General features: G+C 43.4%; 1 protein-coding gene across 1 annotated transcript in view; it reads right to left on the bottom strand.

Annotated features, from left to right (window-relative positions):
- The window catches only part of LOC120033295 (low-density lipoprotein receptor-related protein 1B-like), a 167,461-nt gene that overhangs the window by 128,207 nt on the left and 24,123 nt on the right, over positions 1-15,131 (bottom strand). The window contains exons 7-17 of the mRNA XM_038979571.1: positions 13,785-13,971; positions 13,416-13,559; positions 12,617-12,853; positions 11,421-11,601; positions 10,051-10,270; positions 9,673-9,862; positions 5,170-5,336; positions 4,789-4,909; positions 4,255-4,380; positions 2,929-3,045; positions 1,085-1,165 (exon numbers count right to left, since the gene is read on the bottom strand). Of these exons, the coding sequence (XP_038835499.1) occupies positions 1,085-1,165; positions 2,929-3,045; positions 4,255-4,380; positions 4,789-4,909; positions 5,170-5,336; positions 9,673-9,862; positions 10,051-10,270; positions 11,421-11,601; positions 12,617-12,853; positions 13,416-13,559; positions 13,785-13,971 (1,771 nt within the window). The remainder of the gene's footprint in view (positions 1-1,084; positions 1,166-2,928; positions 3,046-4,254; positions 4,381-4,788; positions 4,910-5,169; positions 5,337-9,672; positions 9,863-10,050; positions 10,271-11,420; positions 11,602-12,616; positions 12,854-13,415; positions 13,560-13,784; positions 13,972-15,131) is intronic.

The following is a 15,131-nucleotide window of genomic DNA, read 5'->3' as shown; positions in this document are numbered from 1 at the left end:
GGGGAACGGACGGAAGAGAGGGGGAACGGACGTAAGAGAGGGGGAACAGACGGAAGAGAGGGGGAACGGACAGAAGAGAAGGGGAACGGACAGAAGAGAGGGGGAACGGACGGAAGAGAGGGGGAACGGACAGAAGAGAGGGGAAACGGACGGAGAGAGGGGGAATAGATGGAAGAGAGGGGTAACGGACGGAAGAGAAGGGGAACGGACAGAAGAGAGGGGGAATGGACGGAAGAGAGGGGGAACAGACGGAAGAGAGGGGGAACGGACGGAAGAGAGGGGGAATAGACGGAAGAGAGGGGAACGGACAGAAGAGATGGGGAACGGACGGAAGAGAGGGAGAATAGACAGAAGAGAGGGGGAACGGATGGAAGAGAGGGAGAACGGACGGAAGAGAGGGGGAATAGACGGAAGAGAGGGAGAACGGACGGAAGAGAGGGGGAACGGACAGAAGAGAGGGGAAACGGACAGAAGAGAGGGGGAACGGACAGAAGAGAGGGGAAACGGACAGAAGAGAGGGGAAACGGACGGAGAGAGGGGGAACGGACGGAAGAGAGGGGGAACAGACGGAAGAGAGGGGGAATAGATGGAAGAGATGGAGAACGGACGGAAGAGAGGGGGAACAGACGGAAGAGAGGGTTAATAGACGGAAGAGAGAGGGAACGGATGGAAGAGAGGGAGAACGGACGGAAGAGAGGGGGAACGGACGGAAGAGAGGGGAAACGGACAGAAGAGAGGGGAAACGGACGGAGAGAGGGGGAACGGACGGAGAGAGGGGGAATGGACGGACGAGAGGGGGAAAGGACAGAAGGGAGATTAAGAAACAGTGTGAGTGTCACAGCGTGGTTCAGAGAAGGTGAAATGTGTTCCTCCAGCAAGCTACTTCTTGAGAGTGCAGTTCCATCCCATGGCATTTTCCCAGTAAGGAAAACTGGTTGAAATGATGTTGTTACAACCAGATTACAACCAATTCTGGTTGTACACTGGTTGTTGTAATGACGCCATTTCAAAGCAGGCAGTTTTTCCCACTGAGGTAGAAAATTGAACTGTAAAAAGAGAGTGTTCACAGAAAAATGCCACTCACCTGAGTCACAGTGCCATTTCACACTAACACACCTTCCATTGGAACAGCTGAACTGTGTGAGGGGCTCACATGTGGCGAAATCTGTTAAGAAAGAAAGAAGAAAAAATGGTGTTATTGCTGTAATCTTTTCTAACAAAGCACTTTTGATGACAGGAATTGATCAATTACGACTGTCCAGAATCACATAGGCCAGTAACTTACACACCGCATGCACTGAAAACCTCTGAAACAGTGTGGGTGAACATCTGTTATTATTACACATTAGATACAGGAGACATTGGCACAGTTATGTGAGTTGGCATTGCCTTTGAATTCTGAAGTTACAAAAATTGGAGTGAGCATTTAAGGAAGATTTAAGGAAGCCAAGCAGAAACTGTAATTACTGTGAACACTGTCTGTCTCTGTTTGTACTTGTGAAGCAGTTTCTGAGTAGCGCCAGAGGTAACAGAAAAGGAGAATTCACAGCTATGTTTTCTAACAGACGGTTCAAATTGTTCTTGCTGATTGTTTTGCAGACTGTGTCCTACTGCCTGTTACTTTTCCCTCTTATCTAAAGCTAGCGTAGAAGGTGATATCAGATCACAGTACATTACTTTGGTTTGACAACTCTGTGGTGATTGTGATATACAGTAATTGTAGGTGTATCCTCGCCAGAAGAGGGTGTATTTACATTGTGGGATACCTGACCTGGGAAAGGGTCGTTTGGGGTTCATGCGCATGTGTCGTGGCTGTCTTTGAACCTGTTTGAACTTGCATTTGTGTCTTCGGCTGACATGTTCAACCTCTCCCTGACCCAGTCTGTAATACCTACATGTTTCAAGCAGACCAGCATAGCCCCTGTGCCCAAGAACGCCAAGGTAACACGCCAAAATGACTACGACCCCGTAGCACTCACATCTGTAGCCATGAAATGGTTTGAAAGGGGCTGGTCCTGGCCTACTTCAACACCATCAGCAGTTTTACAGCTAATTTCCTGCACATCTATACATTTCACCATACGATGGCGAGAAAGGTTTCCCGTTTTGAATATGATATCTGAGTGAGAGTGACTAACAAAATCCATGGGGGTCCTCCGGTCTGTAATTTGACCATGATCACTACAAGTTTAGATAGCTGGTCCCTAGACTAACTTACCAATATAAAAGTATTAGCCCGACATGGCTAACTGTGTGACTGTCAGTGACTGACATAACAAGAGAAACACTGCTGATGCATACAAACAAATTTCAAAATGGCATCTTGTGTACTAACTCTCAACAGTAAGGAGAGCGGGGAGGGGGGTTGAGCCAGTTGCCAATCCCTGATCTACATCTTTGAAAGCCCATGCATGCTATTGTTTCAGAGAAGGAAGACATAATTATCCCTCTCATGACAGGGAGAGTCCCAGCTATATCATATTTTCAATATTAAAAGCCTTTCTCTCCATCTCCATGTCGAGTTGTCTGCTCCAGAGGTTGTCAGAGCACGCCCAGAGGGTAGCCTACATGCTACATTGAATTAACATGATGGGTAGGTCAAATACAAGGCGTACAGTGGAACGATATAATGCAAAGATAGAAAAAGTCTCAAAAACATTGTGAAGGATTTCTGAAATGTTAGGCTAAATGTCGATATCATTTCGATTTAAGTCAACCTATCCAAGTGGAAGGAACCAAAGGAGGGAAACCCATTGATTTGTCATGGCTGGAGTGTTAAGAAAATGCCCAGGCTAACATATCACGAAGGATGTCTTGTCCAATGGACTGCTTCATTCTAAGTAGTACGCCAGTATGAATATCTCAACACAGCTGTGACTTTATTTAATTTGATTGAACCTTTTAATGGAAACTTGTCCAGAAGCTCACCACAAGAGGCGATCTCATCAGAGTGGTCCCCACAGTCGTCATCCCTGTCACAACGCCAGGACTCGGGGATGCATCTCCCGTTCTCACAGGAGAACTGGTCCGCTCGGCATGATCCCGCTGAAAACATTAATAGCAATAATAAAATAGCATTTTATAACATTATTTTACGACACCGAAGTTCCCATTAGAAAAGCTACGTTTTTCTATTCTATTATGCAACAGTTCTATAGTACTTTTCATTACCAGTATGGTCTTAATAAGTACTTAAATAAAGTGCATTGACTAGGCCTAGCCTATTTCAGTGAGTGAATCCACACCATTATAGTACGGGACGTTTTTAAGTAATGTCTGATCTTTTACATTGACTGTTCATGTTCTGTAACATTTGATTCCACATAGAGAGCCAGCAGGCCATGTGTGTTGATAAATAAATGTATATAAAATATATGCCTTTATTTAACTAGGCAAGTCCGTTAAGAACAAATCCTTATTTACAATGACGGCCTACTCAGGCCAAACTCTAACCCGGACGACGTTGGGCCAATTGTGCGCCGCCCTATTGTACTCCCAATCACGGCAAGTTGTGATACAGCCTGGAATTGAACCAGGGTCTGTAGTGACGCCTCTTGCACTGAGATGCAGTGCCTGAGACGGCTGCGCCACTCGGGAGCCCTTTAGTGCTAAAACATCTGGATTTGGTTTCTCCGTGACTGGTCGTCCTAGAGAATTGGCTCGCAGTAATCTACTCACAGTAATCTATTTATTCACAGAGATCAAAAAGTGAACGAAAAAAAATGTGAAACCAGGATATCACTCATATAAATCGCCATTTTCTTTCTTATGGAATCATCCTATCCGTGTTCAGGATCGGCATTGTGTCAACATCTGGCAACTGAAACTCATTTATAAGGACAAAGTGAAACAAAAACATTTCTCATCTACATCCCCTAACAAAACCCCCAGGTCCCCCAGAGGAGGTGTGCATATCCTGGTCAAGTCTTCTGGATGGAGAAGATGATGAATTATCCCAGTATATAGATACATTCATGATGTGCAGTAGCACAGAGGCCATTGGGGATCTTTGACATTCGCGTCCCTCACCAACACGGGAAATCACGCAGTAGTGCATGTTTAAGTCTGGTAAGGGTTGTCTTCTCTCTGAGTATTCTCCAATGGCCTCTGGTCTGACAGAACCTCTCCCAAATGACTATCTTGTTGGAGAAACTTGGAGATGACTTAAGTTTGTTCTACAACATGGAATCTGGCGACCGCATCCTGGTCCATATGAGCTAGACGGGCCTCTAAGTAGAGCAGACAGCGGCATACCAGAGCAGGTGAAGTTGGACTCGTCCTCGTTGTTCCCACAGTCGTTGGTCCCGTCACAGAGCCACCTCTTGGGGATGCAGCGGTTGTTCAGACACTTGAACTGATCCGCAGGGCAACTACGATTATCTGTAATGATGGGCAAAATTGCATTGATATTTAGTCTTTGACGTAAACTGTCACGTAATCATATTAATGTGTTCATTATTTGTTACTTTTATTTCTTATTTTTCTTTAGGTATTTTTCTTAAAACGGCATTGTTGGTTAAGGGCTTGTAAGTAAGCATTTCACTGTAAGGTCTACAGCTGTTGTATTCGGCGCATGTGACAAATACAATTTATTTTGATCATAGATGTTGGATAGTTAGCTAGAAAGCATGACAGAAAAAGTCAGCCTAGCAATTTGAGTCTTGCATAGATGATGTATGTTGTTCATTTCAATTTAATACATATTTTGGGGGAATCAGTCTCTGGGACATGTCCTATTCTCCATAAATGCAAAATTATATGTTTTCTAACACGCAGAATAAGACCTACAGCAGATGTGCGGTTCCTCATCACTTCCGTCCAAACAGTCATCGTCCCCATCACATTTCCAGGAGGCCTGGACACAACGCTGGTTCCTACACTGGAACTCTTCAATCCCACATCTCTGTGGCTCCCCATGGTCCCCTGAATCTCCCAATGTGGCTGCAAGCACATACACACACACACACACACATCCACTTCCTGGCTCACCTTCACACTCCACAGAACATATTTCTCAAAAGAGCCACAACTGATGAAACATTTATTTGATGTTATATGCTGGCATTGAAAATCAGTACTGGCATATTGAGTTCTACATGGCCATATCTTAACTGCTGTCATTATTCCTATTGATTGCCTTGGTCATAGATGTGGAGCGTCAGGCTGAACGGGCCTTGTATGTTTGAGATAAGAGTGTATTTGACAGGGCTTACAGGAGCAGGTGAGGTTATTCGTGTCCAGGTACTGGTTGTCAGCGCAGGCACACACTCTGCTACCGGGAATGGCCAGACACAGGCTACCGCAGCCACCATTATTAACCCCACACGCATTGTCACCTAAAGATCAATTAGATAAACCAAAGTAGGCTAAATCCGATAATTTTTTTTGCAGCTGCAGCCTTTATAATGCAACATATTAGGAAGACAATAACATAACTCAAAACTGTAACACTAACATATATATATAATCCTAGTTACAATGATGCTATTATACCAAATACTATATTCAAAACGTTCATAGATCAAAGCGGCTTAATGTCTATATTCCTATCCGCATGCCAGTCAGAGCGACTGTTTACATGACTCGGCCAAAGGCAGAATCATCCAGACCCCGCTGCTATAAAAAGTCGAGAGCGACAACATCAGATGAAAACGGAACACTGTGTCTGACGGATCATTTGACATCCTCCCTTGATGTCGATGAAACTGTATTTGGAGAGGTAGGGATATGAAGAGTGGTAAAAAAAGGTCTGAGGTAAAAGAAGGCATATGAACACGTTGTAAAGGCTGAGGTGGGTGGCACCTCGAGGTAGTGAGAGACAGTACAGACAGGTGCATCAATGTGCCAACCAATGACTGTTATCATGACAACCCCGTGCAGCTGAATCTGAAAACATGGCCTGGGGCTACTATAAGTAGCTGTTAAAGGATTATAGTCGGTGTCCATTTGAGGACAGTCTCAGCTTAAATTCTCATTGAATCAATCATTGGTCTCTGTCTTTGTTCATGACTCGTCCTCAGTGGCTATGAGAGGTTTGGTTGTAAGAGAGGGGTCGCACCAGACATACTAAAATATGCCTGACCCCCTACTGTTAGGAGCCTGAGTGGCGGAGTTGAGGCATATCAAATATGCTGAGGCCAGACAAAATTGATTCACTGTTGACCGGATTTTCTCCCAAGAAAAGTGATACGAGCGAGCGAAAACATGCACAATTAGAAGCATCAATCTACGTAGAGCAAGCGTGACTAAATTCAAGTCCAGTAACTTTGTTCACCTCATCCTCCTTCGATTGTCTCGTCTGGCTGCCACGAAAAGCCCACACCTGTGGATCTGCGCAAAGTGTGTGCGTGCCACTGGCGATGCACTTTGCTGGACACGCTAGCTGTTCTCCGCCGCGCGTCATCACTACAAATGCATTCCGTCGTGGTGTTATCGGTTGGCCTACTACTACTGGTAGTACCGGTAAAATGTAAGTTATGAATCACAAATACAGCTGAGACACTTCGATTTTATCAATCGTTTTGACTTCAATTTCAACTTGGGAAAGACTCGAGGGAGAGCGGTAGTGATGGTCATTCCGGCTCTTTTCAGTGAGTTCGGCTCAGCACACCAAAAAGAGCTCTTTTGGCTCCCAAACGGATCTTGAAAAAAAAAGATGTTGTGTATTTTTTCAAGTCAAACAGTTTGCGATAGTTTGACTATGATTGGTGTTAAAATAGTTCTACTTAAATCATTAAATGAAATCATACTCTACCTCAACCACAATGTATTTAAAAATGCATTCGTTTTTTATGAAAAAGAAGGCTATTACACATGTGCATTTAAAGTATAGATTTTTAATGTATTTAAACAAAGTGCATATAAATGTAACAATTCAAAACGAATACAATCTGAACAACATAATAATAGAATATTGCACCATATCAAAGGAAAATAAATAACAATGTGCAAAACTGCAGAATCCCACTTAAAACATTAAACTGGTCCCTCTTTTCTCTCTCTTCTTTATTGCCATGTTATAACCAGCAGCACACAGCAATGCGGACCATATTTTGCTTTTATGAGAGATTTGCATTCAGAAATGCAAGCTGCCTCACTTTCGAGGGGCTGATGCGGTTTCTTCTCTCAGAAATGATTTGTCCCGTTTTCGAGAAGACCCTCTCAGAGGGAACGGATGTGGCCCATTTGCTGATCTTTGGAGAAGGGGCTCCTCCAAATAGGATTTGACCTCCATTATGGCATCTGCTGAGGGATTCCTTCGTGCTGCATCCCCAGTTGCTCTCTCGTCAAACAGCAGACGTTTGTGGCACTACTGCTGGTGCTTCTGCTCCATCTGACCCCTCTTCTTCCTGTTGCCCTGGTGCCTGAGCCAGCTGACTGCTGGGGCTGTCCCTCCCTGCTGCTGAGGCTAACTTCTTAAACCTGGGGTCAAGTGCAGCGGTTTCTGATAGCACATGATTATATTCCATTTCTGTCCTTTTATGAACATAGGGTGTCCATCAACTCTGTCACATGTCCTGTGGTTACATTTGCTTCTCTCTGGCGGCTGGCTGTGATTCACTGCAGACCCTTACACAGGAGTATCATTTTTGAGGCTGTCACATAGCTGAAAAGAGAGAACAGTAGTTCAGGTTAGTTCAGGTTCATGTTTTGTCTACTGATACTACATTCTCATCTACTGCTCATATACATATATAATACTGGATTAAATAATGATGTAGTAATAACTACTTACTGTACCTCTCTCCGCTGATCTCCACAGTGACCTGCTCAAAGGGTTCCAGGACTCTGCACACCTCCTCCACCACCTCACATTCCTCTTGGGTCAGAGCATCAACAGGTGCATTGACAATGGCCAGGGTAGAGATGATGGCATCCTTTGACTCAAGAAACCTCTTCAACATATAAAATTTGAATTCCACCTTGTAGTGCAGTCTTATTTAGGCCTCAGCTCAGTCATCCCCATCTGGTGTTGTGTAGACTTCAGTTTTTCAGCACCTACTGTGCTCCTGTGGAAGTATTCCACAGCTGCTTTCACTTTGTCCACAGTGGGCTTCATCACCTTCAGAGCATCTCTTACAATCAATGGATGATGGGTCCATTTGAACATTTTCATGGCTTTGGTTATGTTAGCTTTATTGTTGCTAACACAACAGACCACTTTTCCATCTACTTGCCATTCTCTGGCCACTCTCAACAGTTCCTCTGCCAAGTTCTCCGAGGTGTGTCTGTCGCTGAACTCAAAGCAGTCCAGAAGACAGCTAGACATCGAAAAATCTTCAATGAATTGACATGTAACCGACATGTAAGAAGTGGGTACCCTTGATGTCCAGCAGTCAGTGGTAAGGCAAACTGCAGTAGCTTTCTGGACTCTTTCCCGCAGTGAAGCCTTTGTGCTCTCATGCAGTTGTGGAATAAGTGATTTTGAAAGGGTTTTCCTGCTTGGAATTGTGTACGTTGGATTTAGACTATTGCTATAATTTCTAAAACCTCTGTCCTCCATGATCGAAAATGTCTGGAAATCGGTGGCAATCATTTTAGCCAATGCAATATCAATTTGTCCTTGTTTTGCTACAGACAGACTTTGGCATAACCTGGTCCATAGAAGACTGTGTTGCTGTGGGTCGCGGAGTAGGCCTACTTGACTGAGTGGATACATCTCCTCGTGTGGAGGTGCTGGCTCCACCACTATCACTAGCAGGCCCGCTAGTTTCTCAAAGCTCCGCTACAGCTAGCTTCACAGTTGGGTTCACAGTTCGCATATGCCGGTGTAGGTTGTGTGTATAACCGTCTTTATATGAGATTTTGTTTTGGCAAATTCTACACTGTGCTCTAACATTGTCTACATTATTAAAATGCATCCAAATGCTACTGTGCTTCTGACTCATTTTCCAGCTGTTGTTTTCACAGCTGTCCTTCCTCTCTCTCCTCGGCTGCTAAGTGTGTGACTGTGAGTGAGTTGGCTCAGCCCTCCCTCACGCATCTTTGGTTCATTGGTTGACACTGCGTGTCTGATTGACAGGAACATTTAGGTCTATATTATTTTATTTTTTCATTCTTTGAATTAGTTAATTCTATTCATTTAAATCTTTTGATTATTCATATAGTATTTTTTTAAATATTTTTATAAATAGATTCGGCTCTTCTGATATGCGAGCCGACTCCCAACGTTCACCTACAAGAGCCGGCTCTTAGAGCCTACACGTTCGCGAACGACCCATCACTAGAGAGCGGACAGTGCATTATAAGCAAAGAGACGCATATACTGGCCAAAAAAATAACACCAGATATTTTTTTTACGGTGTGTGGAGAAAAGTGAGGTGGTGCATCCGTTAAACAGTCATTCAACTTTGTCCGGCCTAAAAGGGAAAAATCAAAAGAGAATATTCTGATGTATTAACTGTCATGCATTTCAACCCCCCTGGCTGGAGCAAAGTCCAAGTTTAGTACTTCTGCCAGTGTTGTAATTTCATCAAAGGTCCTCTCAGTTCACCATCTCATCAGGTTTGATATACTGAAAAAACTGGTTTCACAGGGTTGAGAGTCACAGGGATCCTGTACATAATGATTATATCCCCTAGTCTCTGATATGTTTATATTACAAAAAGTGAGCCAGTCTTGTATTGAAATAGTTTTGGTGCATGACAATGATAGTGTGATCATGTATTTTACCTTGCTGCCTTTGAGCATCGTACACAGATAGCCCAAAAAGAGGGGGGTTCTCACTTCTCATAAGAGCAACCTGCCCTGACTGCAAGTCCAGTTGGAAAATAGAGGCGTTCATGTAATCTGTCCAGAAAACAGAATTCTGGTGCAGGGAAATTCCAAAGGGATGATTTAATTCTTTGCCGTTATACACCACCTTTGGATAAAAGAAACAAAGAACTTGTTAGACAATAATTCACAGTTAAAAGTGACTTTTTTGATGGAGTCATGTATTTGCAACCAAACAAATGTTGAAAATAAATGTACATATTCAATTGTTACTAGGCATATTTGTTGATTGTATAGTCTGAATCAGTAGAAAAGAACACTCACTCATTTACTAACCGTTCTGTGGGTACCATCGAGGGAGATTTTCTCTATGTGGTCATAATAAGCGTCGCACCAGTACATGTTACTGGAGCCATGGTCTAGAGTGAGTCCGTTAGGCCACAGGATGCCTGAAGTGACAAAGTCCTGCCGGTGGGATCCATCCATCCAGGCTTTCTCTATCTTGCCAACACTATCGTTCACCTCATCCTCCTCCCAGTCTGTCCAGTACATCCAGCTGAAAAGCAGAAAAAATTCATTATCAATATGATGGTTTAGCATAGAGAGGTAGATAATTTAGCCCAAATAATACTTAGTATACAAAACATTAAGAACACCTGCTATTTCCATGACATAGACTGACCAGATGAATCCAGGAGAAAGCTATGATCTCTTATTGATGCCACTTGTTAAATCCACTTCAATCAGTGTAGATGAAGGGGAGGAGACAGGCTAAAGAAGGATTTTAAAGCCTTGAGACAATTGAGACACGGATTGTGTATTTCTACCATTCAGAGGGTGAATGGGCAAGACAAAAGATTTGAGTGACTTTGAACGGGGTATGGTAGTAGGTGTCAGGCGCACCGGTTTGTGTCAAGAACTACAATGCTGCTGGGTTTTTCACGCTCAACAGTTTCCCGTGTATATCGAATTGTCAACCAACCAAAGGACATCCAGCTCACTTGACACAACTGTGGGAAGCATTCGAGTCAACATGGGCCAGCATCGCTGTAGAACACTTTCAACACCTTGTAGAGTCCATGCCCTGACGAATTGAGGCTGTTCTGAGGGCAAAAGGTGTTCCTAATGTTTGGTATACCCACTGTATATATATTTTTGTAAGACATGACACCAAATGTGTCAATATCAAATCACTCTTAAGTTCCCGAAAAGCAGCAGACGCTCTAGTCTGCTCTGAAGCTGTTAAGCCTCTCATACCAGAGACCAACACACTACTTACATGTTTGCCAGAGAAGCAATTCACAGCATTTCAGTCCCCATCTCACCTTTAAGCTAGTTCTTATAATTAACTGACCGAAAAATGTGTCCAAACTCAGCTCCTTTCCTCAGATGGAGATTTAGGTTGCGATTCAAATCCAATCGCACTTTGTCCCGCTATGCACATTTTAAAGGCAATGTTTCAGCATTTGCGGAGACCGCATTCAGATAAACGCTGCATATGTCGTCGCAAGTGAAAATGACCTTTAAATGTCAAGCGCGCTTTAACGCGGATCTACCACTGATCGGATTGAATCCCGGCCAGAGTCGATTTACTCAAAACAGCACCAAAATTGGGTGCTGGCATCTTACGTACAAACCGATATCTATTGAAACGTCACTACATAAGGTGACCTCATCAGGGTGTCAACTGTAAAAGACACACTCACCTGTGCAGAGGGTCCACCACGATCGTTCTGGGGTGAGACAGATCTCCTTCTAACAGAGTTCTCCTTGTCTGTGCAGCTTTCTCCAATCTGGCAACGTTGATTGTTTTCCTGTAGCCGTCATTTGTCCAGTACAAGTTGTTCCCTATCCAGTCCACTGAGATCCCCTCCACGTTATCAAGGTCTAGGACAGGATGTGAGGGGAAAAAAAGTAATGCATAGAATATGCTGTTGTTTTCCTCTACTTGATCATCCCCGGCAGGAGCGTAATCTATCACTGTCTCCAGATCCTCGTTAATGGAATCAAAACCCCAAAGCATTGTTCTCGAATCTACTGTAGCAGATATATTAATCACACACAACACAAAAGCCATGCAAAATAGTGCTGCTTACACAGAAAGCTTTTGGGTATTAGAGATTGACCTAATTCGGGGACACAACTTTAAGACCTTTCAAAGTATGAATAACCTATGATTCATTTGTGTACAGAGGTGTACAGGTACATGCCAGGGATGTAAAGAAGACAAAGGACTTCTATACTCACATAATCCCAGAACTAAAATCGTGCGTAATTTCGTCAGATGTTCGATAATGTTCTGGGGGAGTTGTATGAGAAAATATACTAACGAGACTAGAGAAGTTTCCATCCCCTCTAAATGGAAACTCAACCAAAGCATGGGCCAAATTATATATACATATTTAACTAGGCAAGTCAGTTAACACATTCTTATTTACAATGACGGCCTACCCGGGCCAAACACGGATAACGCTGGGCCAAATGTGCACCGCCCTATGGGCCTCCCAATCACGGCCGGATACAGCCTGGATTCGAACCAGGGACTGTAGTGACGCCTCTTGCACTGAGATACAGTGCCTTAGACTGCTGCGCCACTCGGGAGCCCATTCCAAAATTTGAAAGATGCGAACACCTGTGAAATTGTGATTTGTCCAAAATATCTGCGCACCAGAAGAGAGTTCCTCGTTAGTCGTCGCATCTCACAGTCTGTTGACGGCTGCTATGATACAATCTTATGTTACCTGCGTCTGTCCACATGTGTTTAACCCTCACATAACGTGATTGGCATGACTCTCAATACATTAACTTAAAAGGTGCTATTTTTGGTCAACATCTGGAATATCTCATCACAAGGTTACTTGAAGTTGTTACCTAACAAACAGAACCATCTGAATGCACTGACCATCTTTAAGGATCGTTTTTCGATTGGTCCCATCCAGTCTTTGTCGGCCAATCAGAAAGCTGGTCGTGTCGGCAAAGTATATGTGGCTGGTCTCTGCATGGAAGCCGATCGCCCGAGGGTTTACAAGATTGTCAATCTGTACCATGTGCTCAGCCTCCGACTTGCTATTCAGGTCCAGGCCTCGGATGACACCGGGTCTCCCTCGTCCGTAGAACAGGAATACCTCATTCATAGGCTCTGCAGAGAGAGGTTATAATGCATTATGAAGAGGGTGCTTATAGGAAGCGTGATGAATATTACATAAACAAACCACCAGCTACTAATCTTCTTTACCCTGAACACTGCCAGTGTGTAATTAATTTACATGATTATCTTTTCGTCCAACCAACACAGGAAATTAAAAATGGTATCCTAAGACAAGAATAATAAGCGAATTACAATGACCTAAATTAAAGCAAGAATTCGTTCTGCCGATTAGACCTTATCAAATCAATCAATCCCTAACTCCAAAACGAGTCTGTGCCAAAGCAACGCTTGAGACAAAGTTAACAGGGAGCATTGAAGCCGACCAAAACAAAGATGAATTTAGCTTTTTACCAGTCATCAGTAACAGGCAGAGAATGAGATGTTGTTTGGGTTGACTGTGATGTTCAGTAGACCTGACAGAGGAGCGCACTGGAGCAAAGTTGCAGACATTTGGTTCGCGTGGGCGCTATCATTAATTATAGAAGCTACTTTGCCCCCTGACTGACACTATGACCGTCAACACATTACATAATATGCCCTAATACGAACTTACTCTTGCAGGATTTTCTGTCACTTCCCAGTACAAAGCCTGTTTGACAGCGACAGGATCGGGATTTGTAACTTCCACTGAGCAGACACATGTGAGAGCATCCTCCTTTTCTTCCAGACGGATCGGGATCGCACGCATGAGTCCTGACTGCAGAGAGAGATAGGAGACGAGGGTAGATACCAGACACACGACACACGACACACACACACACACACACACACACACACACACACACACACACACACACACACACACACACACACACACACACACACACACACACACACACGACACACACACACACACACACACACACACACACACACACAGCTATCTTCTAAACTTGCAAGAAACACTATATTTTCTTTTTACCTGTTGGTTGGGTGAGTTTTTGGTAAACACGTATTCCCACAGAATTCTCCACGGTGGTTACAGTTTGAACGTCTGCTACGTTAAACCGATTTATCTGTAAAATGTCCACTTTTGTTCCTTTCGAGGGCTCGGTGCGAGCTGCAAACAAATAATCTTCAAAGAGTGATAATCCGTGGAGGTGCAGCAACTGGAAGACAAAGAGAGCAGTAGTGACAAGAGGAAGGAGGAGCACAGTGCTATAGAGCAACGCTAGGCTGCATTTATATGTTGCATTCATCTCAACTTAATCCCCAGGTAAACACCTTTGCCCCCAGCTAGCACATAACGTTCTGCGAATCCTATGTTTCTTAGAGCTTGGTGAGAGCGTGGTTGTCCTATGGTTGATTTACATACAATATTCCAACCACAGGAGGTTGGTGGCACCTTAATTGGGGAGGACAGGCTTGTGGTAATGGCTGGAGTGGAATAGGTGGAATTCCATTCACTCCGTTCCTGACATTATTATGAGCTGTCCTCCCCTCAGCAGCCTCCACTGATTCCAACAATATTCTTGGAATGGTGCAGGATACCCAGCTAGCACATAACATTCTGAGAACCATATGTTTCTTAGGTGGGAATTTCTGTACATCAGCATAACGTTTCCTCATGGTTCTATTTAAAGTAATGTTCTCAAATTGGTCAGAGAATGTGAAGAAACAATGTTTCTCTGTGGGAATTTCAGTACTTCAGCCTAATGTTTTCTACAGGTTTCCTCGTGGTTCTATTTAAGTCGTGTTCTCAGAACATTAAGAAAACTTTCAGTAAAAACCCCAAGAAAACATTAGTAATATTCAAAGAACGTTCTGAGTATGTTATTCAACATATACATTCCGTTCTCAGCGTCAACAAAACTCTCTGTCCTCTATCTTGTTAAGCATGTTCAGCTGTGTAATTGGCCACACCTGATCCTAATAAGTGATTGTTTCCTTTAAAATGGGGTCTGTTTGATTCGACTAAAATGAACAGCTTCGTATGAGTTAAATAAAACATGGCATGCTACACTAGCTCCATCCTGGTTTCACAGTGGAATAATTCCATGGATAGAAAACAGAAGGTTTGAATGTCACTGATGCCGTGCCACAATACAAAAAGACGTGTTTGCATGTCCTATCTGTGCTTCGAGTTCAAAACAGTTAACCCAAACTAAGCTAGCAGTGTTATTAAAAGTCTTATTGAAACATGTTCTCAGAACATTATTTAATTACCTTCAAATAACCTATCATTTAGAAAACCATAATAAAACATTCTCAGAACCTTCCTGCAACCTAAAAATGTGTGTTCCCAGAAGAGGAAACATTTTCACTTATG

The sequence above is a fragment of the Salvelinus namaycush genome, chromosome 40, assembly GCF_016432855.1.
Source record: "Salvelinus namaycush isolate Seneca chromosome 40, SaNama_1.0, whole genome shotgun sequence".
Taxonomy (NCBI): Eukaryota; Metazoa; Chordata; class Actinopteri; order Salmoniformes; family Salmonidae; genus Salvelinus; species Salvelinus namaycush.
Note: the sequence above shows the minus strand (reverse complement) of the source record. Positions and strands in the feature narration are given on the sequence as shown.